This window comes from Podarcis gaigeae (genome assembly GCF_964106915.1).
Source record: "Podarcis gaigeae genome assembly, chromosome: 9".
Taxonomy (NCBI): domain Eukaryota; kingdom Metazoa; phylum Chordata; class Lepidosauria; order Squamata; family Lacertidae; genus Podarcis; species Podarcis gaigeae.
In genome coordinates, this window is record NC_139685.1 from 76,607,873 (window position 1) to 76,623,390 (window position 15,518).

The following is a 15,518-nucleotide window of genomic DNA, read 5'->3' on the forward strand; positions in this document are numbered from 1 at the left end:
ACGTGACATCCCAGATGCCCTTGGAGCTCCAGTGGAGAACCCAGAGGTCAAGCTCACTGAGAGAGGCACATCATGCCGCGCCCATAGGTTGACCATAGCATTTTCTTGCACTCTCCTGCCAACATCCCTGCCAAACCCACCAGTTTGTAGGCCGTCTCGTAGCCGTCCGGGTTCATGGAGGGCAGCAGGTGGATTCGGGTCTCCGTGACCAGGCGTACGATGCGAGGGTTGCCCTTCTTGTACTCGTGACAGAGGTATTCCATCAGGTTGAGCAGCAGCTCCCGGCCCAGAGCCTCGTTGCCATGCATGCCAGCGACGTAGCGGAACTCAGGCTCCCCTGGAGAAGAGCGCAAGAGAGCATGTCAAGAAGGCTTTCCAGAAGGGAATATTGAAATCAGAAGATTGTGATGCCTTTCCAGGAGGGTATACTAAATCGAGAAGAGCTTTTCCCCACCCCCCTAGATTTTATTAAAGTTTGAAAAAGGGTATTCAAAAGGTTGGGATCGAAGGGTGCATGGCTGTTGTGTCCGCCCATTGCCACCCTGCCACAACGGGCTGGAAGTGCACCCAGAGGAGGACGCTCAGGTTGCGAACATGATCCATTTGTGATGCATGTTCTCAACCTGCAGTGTTCACAACCTGCAGCGGCACGTATGCGCACGCGTGGGTTGCGATTTGGCGCTTCTGTGCATGCGCACCGCCAAAACCTTGAAGTAACCCGTTCCGGTACTTCCGGGTTTCGGCGGGTCCATAACCCAAAAAAACACAACCTGAAGCATCTGTAACCCAAGGTATGACTGTATATGGGCAATCTTTCTGGAATATATTTGTATTTTGTGGTGTTAGAGATCTGACATAGTTATCCTTCCTTTCCCCTATCTTTTATTAAGCTCTTTGACGGTATCAGAACAGCCTCTAACGTCCTAATTTGTTGGAAGGGATAGTGATGAGTACCTTCTTTGATGTTGGACATTGTTTTGGAATAAAAGATTGGGCCAAGAATTTATTGCAGCTGACAAAGTAAAAAAAAGAGGAGTTGTAATATATGCAAAGGAAAAACTGCTACTGAAATTTATTTTTAAAGATGAACAAGGAAGAATATTTTCAATTGAAATTCAAGTCCAAGGAGAAAATTTTTTGATTGTAGGAATTTATGCGCCGAATTAGGGGAAATCAGAATTTTTTAAGAAGTTGCATGAGATCTTGCTGGACTATCTGGATTACAATTTAATATTGATGGGAGATATGAATGGAGTGGTTTCAACAAATATGGATAAAGCACAAAGACAGACAATCACTAAAGATGGAAGACTACCTAAAACTTTTTTTGAAATGACTGACAATATGGATTTAATTGATATTTGGAGAACTAAGAATCCCCTTGAAAGAGAAGGAACCTTCTTCTCTGAAGCCAAGATGACATGGACCAGAATTGACCAAATTTGGATTACTAGAGGACTGGCACCAAAGATAAAGAAAGTGGAAATCTGCCCAAAAACCTGCTCCGACCATAACACAGTAAAAATGGAGATGAAACAATTAGCAACTGGTTCCTTCAGATGGAGGATGAATGACACCTTATTTAGAGATGAAGAAGTTTACAAAAAGGCCCAAAAGGCTTTGAGAGACTATTTTGAAATAGAAAGACCAACGTTGAAAAAAGAGTAATCTGGGACGCAAGTAAAGCTGTTATGCGTGGATTTTTGATACAACAAAATGCAATAAAAAAGGAAGTCAAAATGAGAAAAAAGACAAGATTTTGGAAAAAATAAAAGAAGGAGAAAGGAAATTAAGATCAAAACCAAAATCTCAAGAGATCTTGAGAGAAATTAAATTATACCAGACACAATATATGGAACTGATGAATCAAGAAATAGAATGGAAAATTAAACAAATGAGACAAAAGACATTTGAATCAGCAGATAAATGTGGAAAACTACTGGCTTGGCAAATGAGGAAAAGACAAAAAATGAATACGGTTACAAATCTAGAAGTGGAAGGAAAGAACATTTATAAGCCAAATTGGTATCTGAAGAAGTGTGCATGCACACGAAAGCTCATACCAAGAACTAACTTAGTTGGTCTTTAAGGTGCTACTGAAAGGAATTTTTTTTGTTTTGACTATGGCAGACCAACACGGCTACCTATCTGTAACTGGAACTATGGAAGGCACCACATTAAGCCGCATGAAATGGAAGTCCATCAACCTCACCAAGGTATCTGAAGTGTGCATGCACATGAAAGCTCATACCAAGAACTAACTTAGTTGGTCTTTAAGGTGCTACTGAAAGGAATTTTTTTTGTTTAAGCCAAATGAGATTAGAGATTGTTTCCAGAAATATTTTAAACAATTATATGCACAAGGGCCTCAGAATGAAATGGACATTGACCGTTTTTTGAAGTCAAATGGACTAAAAAATATCACAAGAAAGCAAACTAAAGTTGAATTGTAAAATATCCGACCAGGAAATAGAAGGTGTCATTCAAAACATGCAATTGGGCAAATCTCCGGGACCGGATGGGCTGACTTCCAGATACTATAAAGCTTTGAAGGAGTGGCTATTACAACCATTGAAGGAAGTCTGCAACGAGATTTTGGAGGGGAAAAGAGCACCAGAATCGTGGAAAGAAGCATACATTACACTTATACCAAAGACAGAGACTGAAAAGACTCAACTTAAGAACTACCGCCCTATCTCGTTATTAAATGTGGATTACAAAATATTTGCTGACATTTTGGCTAAGAGACTTAAAAAAGTATTGATGGAGGAGATTCATAGAGACCAAGCGGGCTTTCTCCCAAGAAGACATTTGTCAGATAACGTAAGGAACGTAATTGACATTTTGGAGAAATTAGAAGTAAATTTAAATACTAAAGCAGTTCTGATCTTTGTGGATGCGGAGAAAGCCTTTGACAATATTTCTTGGAGTTTTATGAGGAAAAATCTCCAGGGGATGGGGGTAGGCCAAGGATTTGAAAATGGTATAAGTGCAATATACTCTGAACAAAAAGCAAAATTAATTGTAAATAATGTGGTTACTTAGGAATTTAAGATAGAAAAAGGGACACGTCAGGGGTGCCCAATTTCCCCACTACTTTTTATATCAGTCTTGGAGGTTTTGCTGAACATGATTAGAAGAGACCAGTTGGTTAAAGGTATACAGGTCGGAGCCAAACAATACAAATTGAGAGCATTTGCAGATGACCTAGTACTTACATTACAAGAGCCAGAATCTAGTACGAAAAGAGTTTTAGAATTAATTCAAGAGTTTGGTCAAGTAGCAGGATTTAAATTGAATAAGTTAAAAACTAAGGTATTGAAAAAAAAATCTAACACCTATTGAAAGGGAGAGGTTTCAGAATGACACAGGTCTAATTGTGGTTAAGAAAGTGAAATATTTGGGGATCAACATGACAGCTGAAAATGTGAATTTGTTTAAAGATAATTATGAGAAATGTTGGACAGAAGTAAAAAGGGATTTGGAAATTTGGTCAAACTTGAAGCTTTCCTTGTTGGGTCAAATTGCAGCTATAAAGATGAATGTATTGCCTAGAATGTTATTTTTATTCCAAACATTGCAAATAGTCGATAAGATGGATTGTTTTAAGAAGTGGCAGAAAGATATTTCAAAATTTGTCTGGCAGGGCAAGAAGCCTAGAATAAAATTTAAGATATTAACTGATGCTAAAGAAAGGGGTAGATTTGCCCTGCCAGACTTTAAATTGTATTATGAAGCAGCAGCTTTCTGCTGGTTGAAAGATTGGCTACTTCTGGAGAATACAGATATTTTGGATTTAGAAGGTTTTAACAATACATTTGGGTGGCATGCTTACTTGTGGTACGACAAGGTTAAAGCCCACAAAGCTTTTAAAAATCATATTGTCAGGAAAGCATTGTACAATGTCTGGATCAAATATAAGGATTTGTTGGAAAATAAAACTCCAAGGCGGCTGTCCCCTATGGAGGCAAAGGCCGTTAAAAAACTTAATATGGAATCTAAATAGCCGAAATATTGGGAGATTTTGGAACAAGAAGGGGATAAATTGAAACTGCAGAGTTATGAGAATTTGAAAGATAAAGTGCGAGATTGGCTCCATTATTACCAAATAGTGGAGACTTACAAATTAGATAGGAAAATAGGCTTCCAGGTGGAAAAATCAAAATTGGAAACAGAACTGTTAGAACCCAAAACTAAGAATTTGTCGAAAATGTATAATCTGCTGTTGGAATGGAATACACAGGATGAAACAGTTAAATCAGCTATGATCAAGTGGGCTCAAGACGTGGGTCATAACATTATGTTTGAAGACTGGGAATGGTTGTGAACCACCGGTATTAAATTTACGGCATGTACTGTAATGCCCTAAAAGAAAATATTATGAAAATGATATACAGGTGGTACATGACCCCAGTCAAACTTGCAAAAATTTACCACTTGTCTGATAATAAATGTTGGAAATGTAAAGAGAATGAAGGTACATTCTTTCACCTTTGGTGGACATGCCCAAGGATTAAGGTCTTCTGGGAAATGATCTATAACGAAATAAAAAAGGTACTTAAATATACCTTTCTGAAGAAACCAGAGGCCTTTCTCCTGGGTATGTTAGGCCAATCGGTGTTAAAGAAGGATAGGACATTTTTTATGTATGCCACAACAGCAGCAAGAATACTTATCGCAAAGTACTGGAAGACACAAGAATTACCTACTGTGGAAGAATGGCAGATGAAAGTTATAGACTATATGGGACTGGCAGAAATGACTGGCAGAATCCGTGACCAGGGAAAAGAGACGACGGAAGAAGATTGGAAGAAATTTAAGGACTATCTTAAGAAACATTGCAAGATTATTGAATGTTAGAACGATGTTGACTTAGAAATTAAGGGTTTTTTAGCTGTAATGATTATGTATAAGAAAAGGAAGATTAAAAATTAAATCAGAAATTAGGGGAAGGATTTGCTGAATTGGCTTGATTAGAGAATACAGAGAGGGGAGGTACGAGGAGGTCGGGAAAGTAAGGTATACGACTATAAGGGAATGAAATTATATTTGTTATTTGTTTTGTATGTATGTCTATCTTATTGTTATTTTTGCTTTTCTTTTTTTTTCTTTGTTGTTTTTATGTTATTTAAGTTGTTGAAAACTTTAATAAATATTCTTTAAAAAAAAGACATTGTTTTGAGAAAGTGAGGCATTGGGAGAAGGTGGTTAATGAATAATCTGCACGGAGCTAGTGATCTGCAAGCCACACAGGTTTGCTATCTGAGGTCCAGCTCCGAGGGCCTTCTGGCGGGAGAAGCCAAGTTACAGGGTACCAGGCAGAGGGCCTTCTCGGTGGTGGCACTGCCCTGTGGAATGCCCTCCCTTCAGATGTGAAGGAAATAAGCAGCTATCTTCTCTTTCAAAGACATCTGAAAGCAGCCCTGTTTAGGGAAGCTTTTAATGTTTAATAGACTATTGTATTTTAATATTCTGTTGGACGCCACCCAGAGTGGCTGGGGAAACCCAGGCAGATGGGCAGGGTGTAAATAATAAATCTGAAGGGTGTATGCCTGTTATGTCCTCCTCATGCCCCCCAATAAATGTGCCCAGGGCCGTCACTCCAGCAGCGCCCCAATATGCACCCCTGCCTTGAAGTAGCAGACAAGTCAGATAAGAGTGGCAGATCAGGATGCTTGCAAAGGCTTGTCTGAACACAGAGTCATTCCAAGCTGCTATGAAATTGGCACCAAGGAGGCTTAGCTCCTTCACTCACCAACTTCATGCTGTCCAGGATTGTCAGAAATCTCCATGACATACATTTTCAGTCCCAGGTAGCTCTTTCCGATGCTGTATACCCGGGTGATGTTGGGACAGGCGTCGTTCACCTTCTTCATCAGCTGCGTGGGGGGAAATTTCACACGTCATTCTCCCAGTTCTGGTCACCGCCATCTAGGCCAGCACAAGACATTTTGCTGCCTGAGGCAAAGGGCAAATGGCGCCCACAATGGCCCACACCCATTCCACATACTGTAATGAATTGCAACAGCACCAGATTTAGGACGGTGCAGGCAATTACCCTGCACAGGGCACCAATCTGAGGGGGTGCAAGTACCGTATTTTTCGCTCTATAACACGCATCTGACCATAACACGCATGTAGTTTTTAGAGGAGGAAAACAAAAAAAAAATATTCTGAACAAAACAGTGGGTGCATGATTTTTATGGTTCATGCTGTGGCCACAGACATGTGATCTGATGGTGAGTTTGGGGTAGCCCAATGCAAAAATCCTGAGGATCCATGTGGATCCGTGCTTTGTAACCACGTTTTAAGTTTTAAGTGGGGAGGGAAGGAAAAGCACTCAAGGGAGCACGCCTGGAGAAGGAGCTTTTCGGTGAGCTGAGCGGGGAGGAGGGAGGGAAAGAGCACTGTTGCTTTAAAGGTATACTTAAGGTACTTGCCCTGTGCCTGGGTTTTTTTCCATTTAACAGTTTGCAGCCTTTTCCTTCCGCTCCTTGTTTTGAGGCAGAATAGATTTGAGCAAGTGAGGAGGACTTGGATTGCAGGGGATTCACCATTAGCTGTGTAAAAGCGCTCCTCCTTGCAGCCTGAGTGATAAGCAGCCACCAGCAGCAATAGAATGGAGCACAAAAAAGTGATAGGGGCACTAGGACCCAGACAATGCTCGAATCTATCCTGCCTGAAAACAAGCTGCTCCCTCCCAGCTGAGACGCGGGGATTTGCGAAGTTTTCCCCTCTCCCTCATCCCCAGCCTTTTTTCTTTAACTTCCTGGTTTTCACTGCGTGGCTCAGAGCTCGAGGTTGGTTTTATTTTGCTGCTGGTTGCTTAAATTTTATCTTTCCTGCCGTCCCTCTGCAGCCTCATTGCTCTGTTTAGAGAGCGCACGGACCTTTGCTAGCGTCTGTCCCTCCTCCCGTGTAAGCGGCTGCTGCCCGCTTTGCTGCCATGGCTCTCCTTCCCTCCCTCCTCCCTCCTTTCTTTCTCTGCACCTTGCAACCCACCTTCCTCATGTCCTTGTAGTTGTGGTGCCTGAAGTCCAATTTGTCTGTGGTCACAGGCGCCGCGTCCCACGAGTAGATGTTGTTGGGGTCTGGAAAGACAAGAGGGAGAAGGATGACAAAGCTTTGGGTAACACATTTCACTGGCTGCCAAGCTGTTTTGGCGACAGGGCGGGGGCAACTAGAGCAGTTGGTTGGATGGTAGGAAGGAAGCACTTTTTGGTAAAGTGAACAACTCGGCCCCAACCAACCAATACAGTCGTATGCAGGTCCCAGGACGTAGGGGGGAAATTGGTTGCCTTTGCTTTTCGAGGCGATCCTCACTTGCTTTTCCTAAACAAAACAAAAAAATTCCTTCCAGTAGCACCTTAAAGACCAACTAAGTTAGTTCTTGGTATGAGCTTTCGTGTGCATGCACACTTCTTCAGATACACAGGTGAGGTTGATGGACTTCCATTTCATGCGGCTCAATGTGGTGCCTTCCATAGTTCCAGTTACAGATAGGTAGCCGTGTTGGTCTGCCATAGTCAAAACAAAAAAATTCCTTCCAGTAGCACCTTAAAGACCAACTAAGTTAGTTCTTGGTATGAGCTTTCGTGTGCATGCACACTTCTTCAGATACATTTTCCTAAACAAATATGCAAAGCAATCAAAGAGCTATCTTTAACTCTGCAAACTCTGTTCATTCCTCCTCTTGCTCTGGGCACCATAAGGATGCTGGATCAGACCAACGTCCCATCCAGTCCAGCGTCCTGTTCTCACAGTGGCCAGCCGGACGCCTGTGGCAACCCATAAGAAGGATTCAAATGCTGCTGCCTCCAGCTGTGGAGGGCAGAGTGTACAGTGGTGCCTCAGGTTTAGAACTTAATTTGTTCCGGAGGTCTGTTCTTAACCTGAAACTGTTCTTAACCTGAAGCACCACTTTAGCTAATGGGGCCTCCCGCTGCTGCCGCACCGCTGCTGTGCGATTTCTGTTCTCATCCTGAAGCAAAGTTCTTAACCCGAGGTACTATTTCTGGGTTAGCGGAGTCTGTAACCGGAAATGTATGTAACCTGAAGCGTCTGTAACCCGAAGTACCACTGTAGTCACTGTGGCTAGCAGCCTTTGATAGCCCTCTCCTCTGGAATTTCTCTACTTTTCTTTTACAGTCATCTAATCCAGAAAACGGCAGCTAGACTGGTGACTGAGAGCGGCTGCCAAGACCATATAACACCGGTCCTGAATGACCTTCATTGGCTCCCAGTACGTTTCCGAGCACAATTCAAAGTGCTGACTTTTAAAGCCCTAAATGGCCTCGGGCCAGTATACCTGAAGGAGCGTCTCCACCCCCATCATTCAGCCCAGACACTGAGGTCCAGCTCCAAGCCTGGAGCCAGGAGTGCCCACAAGATTCGAACACAGGACCCTCACCTGGCACTACGCAACCTAGGACCTCCAGCCTGAGGCAGATGGTCCCATTCTCAAACCACGTTTGGGGGTTGATGCGGATATATCGGGCCACCACTGAAGTGGGGAAGAGGCCGAGGACGGGCGTCTCAGGGTCCTTGTTTCCGGCGAAGACCTGGAGCGGGTGAGAGAGAGGGAGTCATTTTGAGGCTACCCATCCAGCAAAATAGAATCATAGCATTGTAGCATTGGAAGGGACCCTAAGGGTCATCTAGTCCAACCCCCCACAATGAAGGAATCTCAAGCATCCCTGACAGATGGCCACCCAACCTTTGCTTAAAAGCCTCCAAGGGAGGAGAGTCTGAACAGCTCTTGCTGTCAGAAAGTTCTTCCTGGTGTTTAGTAGGAATCTCCTTCCTTGTAACTTGAAGCCATGGGTTCGAGTCCTACCCTCCAGGGCAGGAGAAAACAAGCTCGCTCCATCTTCCATATGACAGCCCTTCAGATATTTGATGATGCCTCTCATATCTCCTCTCAGTCTCCTCTTTTCACTGGCTCCCGGTGGAGTACAGGGTCAGGTTTAAGGTGCTGGTTTTGACCTTTAAAGCCCAATGCGGCCTGGGACCCACGTACCTACGGGACTGCCTCTCTTGGCATGCCCCGCGGAGGACCTTAAGGTCCGCAAATGACAACACTTTGGAGGTCCCAAGATAGATTGGTCTCAACTAGGGCCAGGGCCTTTTCAGTACTGGCCCCGACTTGGTGGAACACTCTGTCACAAGAGACTAGGGCCCTGCAGGACTTGACATCTTTCTGCAGGGCCTGCAAGACAGAGCTGTTCCGCCTGGACTCGGTCTGACCCTTATGTTTCTCTCCCCTTATGGTCTTGATTTATCAGCTGTTTTAAAATGAGGCTGCATTTTAAATTGTATTTTAAATTCGTTCCCCCCCTCTCTTTCCCCCCTATTATGTTTTTACTGTGATTTTATTGGTGTTAGCCGCCCTGAGCCCGGTTCTGGCCGGGGAGGGCGGGGTATAAATAAAAATTTTTATTATTATTATTTTCCAGGTTAAACATACCCAGGTCCTTCAACCGTTCCTCATAAGGCTTGGTCTCCAGACCTATGTTCCAGACTTCTGTTGATGCAACCTAGAATAGCATTAGCTTTTTTTGTTGCTGCATGACACTGTGGACTCATGTTAAGCCTGTGGTCCGACTAAGACCCCTAGAAATTAAGCAATGAGTCTGGTTCTCTGGAACAGCTTTGTAGTTTGACACAGCTGGAGGGCACCAGGTCAGTGCAAGCAGCAATGTGTGATCGTATCTTGAACCCAGGGCCTTGTGCATGCAAGGGGAGGTGCTCCTGCATATTTCCAGGGCTTCAGCCAGGTGTCCCTGTAATTCAGCATTTCCTACACTGACTGGCAGCAGCTCTCCAAGATTTCGGACAGGACTCTCTCTGCCGAAGGTGCCAGTGGGCAATGAACTTGAGATGTTCTGCATGCCAAGCAGATGTTCTGCTGCAGAGCTACTGCTCCCTCCCTAAAGGGAGGCAGTGAGGCCCCTGGTTTCCTTTGGCAAAAGGGCACAGAGGCCCTTGATTTCCCTTTGGTTGGCTTGGCACATCCTCCTGGCACAAGACCCAGGTTTGGATCCCTGCGGCTGCCCTGCTGCCAAGATCCAGCTCAGTCAAACTATTGCTCATTTGCTTCTTAAGGACGGAGGGTAGCTCTTAATGCCGAAAAGGCCACATGGAACACTTCAGGTTATGTGTACACGGCGATGTGTGCATTGCCAGCCTTGCAGAAGAAGTGCGAGAATTTGGACAGGGTAAGGGATTCTGAGAATCGCAGCTCCCACTGCAATTATAAGAAGGAGAAAAGGCGTTTCTGTCCCTTATGACCTCCAAGGAAAGTTTGACAAAGTTCAGGCAGTGCCCTGAGGGCATCTTGGTTAGAAAAAAAAGACATAGAACCAGAAGCAACCACGAGGGTCATCTAGTCCAACCCGCTGCAATGCAGGACTCTTGTCCAACTTGGGACTTGAACCCATGACTCTAAGAGTCTCATGCTGTACTATTAAAACAACACACAAGAACTAAGATAGCAAGCAAGCCACTCTGAGCCCGGCCTTGGCTGGGGAGGGCGGGGTATAAATAAAAAATTATTATTATTATAATTATTATTAACTCAGAGCCCCACCAATTTAATCAACCAAAGCTTTTGAGTTGATTAATCTACTGATTCAGACTCACAGCTTTTCTGGCTTGGGATTTAGGTTTTCTCAAGGGTGCCTGCTCCTAGGCCAGTCTGCCCATTTGTGAGGGTTGTCATCTATAAAGCCCATTCTTTGGCTGCTCACTGCTCTCTGCAGTTAAAGTGGGTGATGGTGGCTGAGAGTCAGGTCTTCTTTGTGGTGGCACCCAAACTCTTGGATACTCAACTGGTACCAGAGAAACTGGCATCGTAAGTCCAGCCAATCGAAGAGCCCAGCACTCAAAGTCCAGCCAACTGGAGAGCCTGGCACCCCAAGTCCGGCCAATCAGAGACCCCGGCACCCCAAGTCCAGCCAATCAGAGAGCCCAGCACCCCAAGTCCAGCCAATTAGAGAGCCTGGCATCACCAAGTCCAGCCAATCAGAGAGAGCCAGGGATTCTAGGCCCAGGCAATTGGGGAGCCTGGGATCTCATCCAGGACCCCTGAGGATCCGAATGGACTCACCATCTCCTCACTCCCATTCATGCACGGCTGCCAGCTGTGAGTGTCGTTGCTGAACTGGATCTTATACGACGTCACCCAGTCATATCTGATGGAAGAAAAGCAGACTGAACAGGTGCATGCACAAAGGTAAATCAGTTGGGGGCAGGAAAATCTAATGAACCCCTCGGAATCCCTTTCAAACCATGGTCCACATTCGCTCATGGGGAAACATCCGGGGCTTACGTCCAAATGGAGTTCAAGCCTTGTGTGATGACCCCGGTGAAACGGGTCGGCTGCCGGGCATCCACCTCCAGCCATTGGTTCTTGTTGTCATGCCCAGCACACCAGCCGCCATCGTAGAAATCGCCATCGTTGATGCCGGACTAGAGCAGAGGAAAGCAGAGAGGAGTTGGGGTTTTGGTTGAGGATGCAGGACGCAATCAAAGGAGTCTTTTGCTGAGAGCAGAGATTGGGTTCTGGCAGCTGCACTGGCAGGGAGGGTGTATGTGTGACAGGGGCCAGCCATACAATTGCAACGACACATTTAGTGGCACCACTGGAACTGAGAGGCGCACTCCGGGTTCCTCTGCAATCTTGCAAGCAATGTTGCAAATGCACACAGTCTGTGTTGCGAGCCAGGATGCTCTAGACCGGTGCAATATTCCTGGGTTGCGCTAACTTACCCCGAGTCATCCCATGGGTTCATCTGGCTTGGCATCTTCTATAAGTAACCAAACAATTAAACCCCTGTGTTGCAAGCAATTATCAGTAATATCCAAGGCAACACGATGACCAAGTACAACAATGCAATATCAATATAAACTCTTGTATAATCTATACGGAACATTGAACAATATGAAAAACCAAATAAACAGAAATCTTATATGCCCCACGGAGAGCCTCAAGGTCCATAAATAACAACACCCTAGTGGTCCCAGGCCCTAAAGAAGTTAGATTGGCTTCAACCAGAGCCAGGGCCTTTTCAACACTGGCCCCGGCCTGGTGGAACTCTCTGCCTCGTGAGACCAGGGCCCTGCAGGATCTGATTTCTTTCCGCAGGGCCTGTAAGACAGAGTTGTTCCGCCTGGCCTTTGGCTTGGAGCCAATTTGATTCCCTCCCTCCCTCTCTCTTCCCCCCCCCCTTTCTTTTCCTTCTCCTCCTGCGATGAGGCGACATTTTAATATTTTAATGTTCCATTATTTTAATGTATTTTATTTTTGTTTTTAAGTTGTAACCATTCATCTTGTTTTTATTATTGCTTGTAAGCCGCTCTGAGCCCGGCCTTGGCTGGGGAGGGCGGGGTATAAATAAAAAATTATTATTATTATTATTATTATTATTATTATTATTATTATTATTATAAATCTCTGAAAGTCACAAAATGTGCACTCTCGATGGATTCTCTTGAAAACATAGAACCAAATAGACATAAGTCTTATAAGTCTCTGAAAGTCTTTGTAGACTATGAAAGTCTCTGAAAGAAGCAATGGGTCAGATTCTTATCTGGCGAAAACAAGCCGTAAAGCTTTGTTTTATGATGTCCAACGCTGCCAAAGTGGTCCGCAAAAAGACATAGTGAACAGTGATTCCGGATACACCCCCTGTTTCGTAGAATTATTCTTCAGCACAGCAGAAGGATACAGAAATGCTTCATAAACCCGTCTATGCTATGGAGCAGGGGTCATAAAATTATGTAACCACTTGGGTCACTGTATTGCCTTGGATATTACTGATAATTGTTTGCAACACAGGGGTTTAATTGTTTGGCATCATCTATGGCAGTGGTCCCCAAACTTTCTCGGGCCACCGCCCCCGTGGTTCCACAAACTCATCCCCAGTGCCCCCGACCCTATAAAAAGCATTCTTCAAAGTTGCAGTATGCAGAACCCACTAAAAATAACACCAGGGGTCCATGGGAAGCTCGGAAGCAGGACCCAGAACAGTGGCATAGCATTGTTTGCTGGCACCCGGGGTGGGTGCACAAGCACTGGGCAGGGAGGGGCGCCAGTCCATCCCTCTCTGCCAATGTGGCCCCACCCCCCATGGGAGCAAAGCAGAGCCATGCTGGAAGAGATCATCAGGGGGTTTGGGTTGGGTGTTCATCAGTATGCAGATAACACCCAGCTCTACCTCTCTTTCAAATCAGAACCAGTGAAGGCGGTGAAGGTCCTGTGTGAGTGTCTGGAGGCGGCTGGAGGATGGATGGTGGCTAACAGATTGAGGCTGAATCCTGACAAGACAGAAGTACTGTTTTGGGGGGACAGGAGGCGGGCGGGTGTGGAAGACTCCCTGGTCCTAAATGGGGTAACTGTGTCACTGAAGGTGCGCAGTCTGGGAGTCATTCTGGACTCACAGCTGTCCATGGAGGCGCAGGTCAATTCTGTGTCCAGGGCATCTGTTTACCAGCTCCATTTGGTATGCAGGCTGAGACCCTCCCTGCCTGCAGACTGTCTTGCCAGAGTGGTGCATGCTCTGGTTATCTCTCGCTTGGACTCTACGTGGGGCTACCTTTGAAGGTGACCCGGAAACTGCAATTAATCCAGAATGTGGCAGCCAGACTGGTGACTGGGAGCGGCCGCTGAGACCATATAACACCAGTCTTGAAAGACCTACATTGGCTCCCAGTACGTTTCTGAGCACAATTCAAAGTGTTGGTGCTGACCTTTAAAGTCCTATATGGCCTCGGTCCTGTATACCTGAAGGACCGTCTCCACTCCCATCATTCTGCCCGGACACTGAGGTCCAGCGCCGAGGGCCTTCTGGCGGTTCCCTCTCTGCGAGAAGCAAGGTTACAGGGAACCAGGCAGAGGGCCTTCTCGGTGGTGGCACCTGCCCTGTGGAACGCCCTCCCACCAGATGTCAAAGAGAAGAAAAGCTACCAGATTTTTAGAAGACATCTGAAGGCAGCCTTCTTTAGGGAAGCTTTTAATGTTTAACAGACTACTGTATTTTAATACTTTGTTGGAAGCTGCCCAGAATGGCTGGGGAAACCCAGTCAGATGGCCAGGGTATAAATAATAAATTCTGTTCTATTCTATTTTACCTGCCTGCCTGCACAAGAGGAAGCCCGGCTGGCCAACACGGCCCTTGGTGGGTGGGGAGGAGACCAGGTGTGCATGGGCACCTGGTTTGTGCCCGCTCAAAAATTGTGCGCCTGGGGCCATGCTACACCCCTGGCCCAAACACAAGAGCAACTCTGCCCCCCCCCTGCGATGTGTGATGTCACAAGCCAGAGACCTGCACCCAGCCCACCTTGCTCTCCCCCAACTGCTCCTCCTGTTGGTGGATGAGGGCACTGCAAGCTGTGTGTGTTCACCTGTATGTTGAGTCTCCCACGATGGGGTCCGAGGCCTATTCGCTTGTAGCTAGAAGCCCGGAGCTGGAAGTCCTTCACCCTCAGAGACTCAAGGCCCAGCGGGGGGCATTCTGGTTAGAAATGGGAGAGGAAGAGGAGGAGGAGAGTGAGATGGAAGATAGAGGGGGGGGGGAATCAACAAAATTCTCGAGATATGAGGATTTCTTCCCAAATGACCCCCCTTTGTTGGTGCCTGCGAGATGCCAAACATATCTTGGTCTGTTGGTGGTGCTAGGAATGGTAACTCTGTGAAGGGTTCTCCACAATTCCCAGGATTCTTTGCGGGAGGGCACTGATGTGCTATAAATGTTTGGTGTGTCGTCTTCTTCTTCTTTGGCAATCACTCACAGCCAAGTAAGATTGTCTTCCATAGAGTATTGTTAGCCCAGAAATGGAAACAAGAAGAAATTCCGACAAAAGAAGAATGGCAGACGAAATTACAGTGGTACCTTGGGTTACATACGCTTCGGATTACAGACTCCGCTAACCCAGAAATAGTACCTCGGGTTAAGAACTTTGCTTCAGGATGAGAACAGAAACCACGCAGCGGCAGCAGGAGGCCCCATTAGCTAAAGTGGTGCTTCAGGTTAAGAACAGTTTCAGGTTAAGAATGGACCTCCAGAACGAATTAAGTTCTTAACCCGAGGTACCACTGTAATGGACTATGCAGAATTGGACAAAATGACAGGAAGGATTTGAAACCTGCGGAACCAGAGATTTACAGAAGATTGGAAGAAGTATATGAATTATTTGAAGAGCAACTGCAATCAACAAATTATGCTAGTAGGACTACAAGAGGTTTTGTAAGGAGAAATATACAAAGTGTTACAAAGTAGAAAAAGATAGAGATATTGGTTATGAGTTTGAAATGTAATAGGGAAAACAAGAAATGCATACTAAGAGATTAGAGTGGAAAATTAGAGTATCTATCTATCATCTATCTATCTATCTATCATCTATCTATCTATCTATCTATCTATCTATCTATCTATCTATCTATCTATCTATCATCTATCTATCTCTATCTATCTATCTATCTATCTATCTATCTATCTATCTATCATCTATCTATCTAT

At 45.3% G+C, this 15,518-nt stretch overlaps 2 protein-coding genes across 2 annotated transcripts in view; one reads left to right on the plus strand and one right to left on the minus strand.

Moving 5' to 3' along the window:
- Window positions 1-15,518, plus strand: part of LOC310852737 (PC-esterase domain-containing protein 1B-like) — a 390,021-nt gene that overhangs the window by 70,559 nt on the left and 303,944 nt on the right. The window lies entirely within an intron of this gene.
- Window positions 1-15,518, minus strand: part of CPXM1 (carboxypeptidase X, M14 family member 1) — a 44,225-nt gene that overhangs the window by 9,393 nt on the left and 19,314 nt on the right. Inside the window, exons 3-9 of the mRNA XM_083756497.1 lie at window positions 14,404-14,513; window positions 11,330-11,469; window positions 11,108-11,192; window positions 8,411-8,561; window positions 7,003-7,091; window positions 5,756-5,879; window positions 141-337 (exon numbers count right to left, since the gene is read on the minus strand). Coding sequence (XP_083612623.1) covers window positions 141-337; window positions 5,756-5,879; window positions 7,003-7,091; window positions 8,411-8,561; window positions 11,108-11,192; window positions 11,330-11,469; window positions 14,404-14,513 — 896 coding nt within the window. The remainder of the gene's footprint in view (window positions 1-140; window positions 338-5,755; window positions 5,880-7,002; window positions 7,092-8,410; window positions 8,562-11,107; window positions 11,193-11,329; window positions 11,470-14,403; window positions 14,514-15,518) is intronic.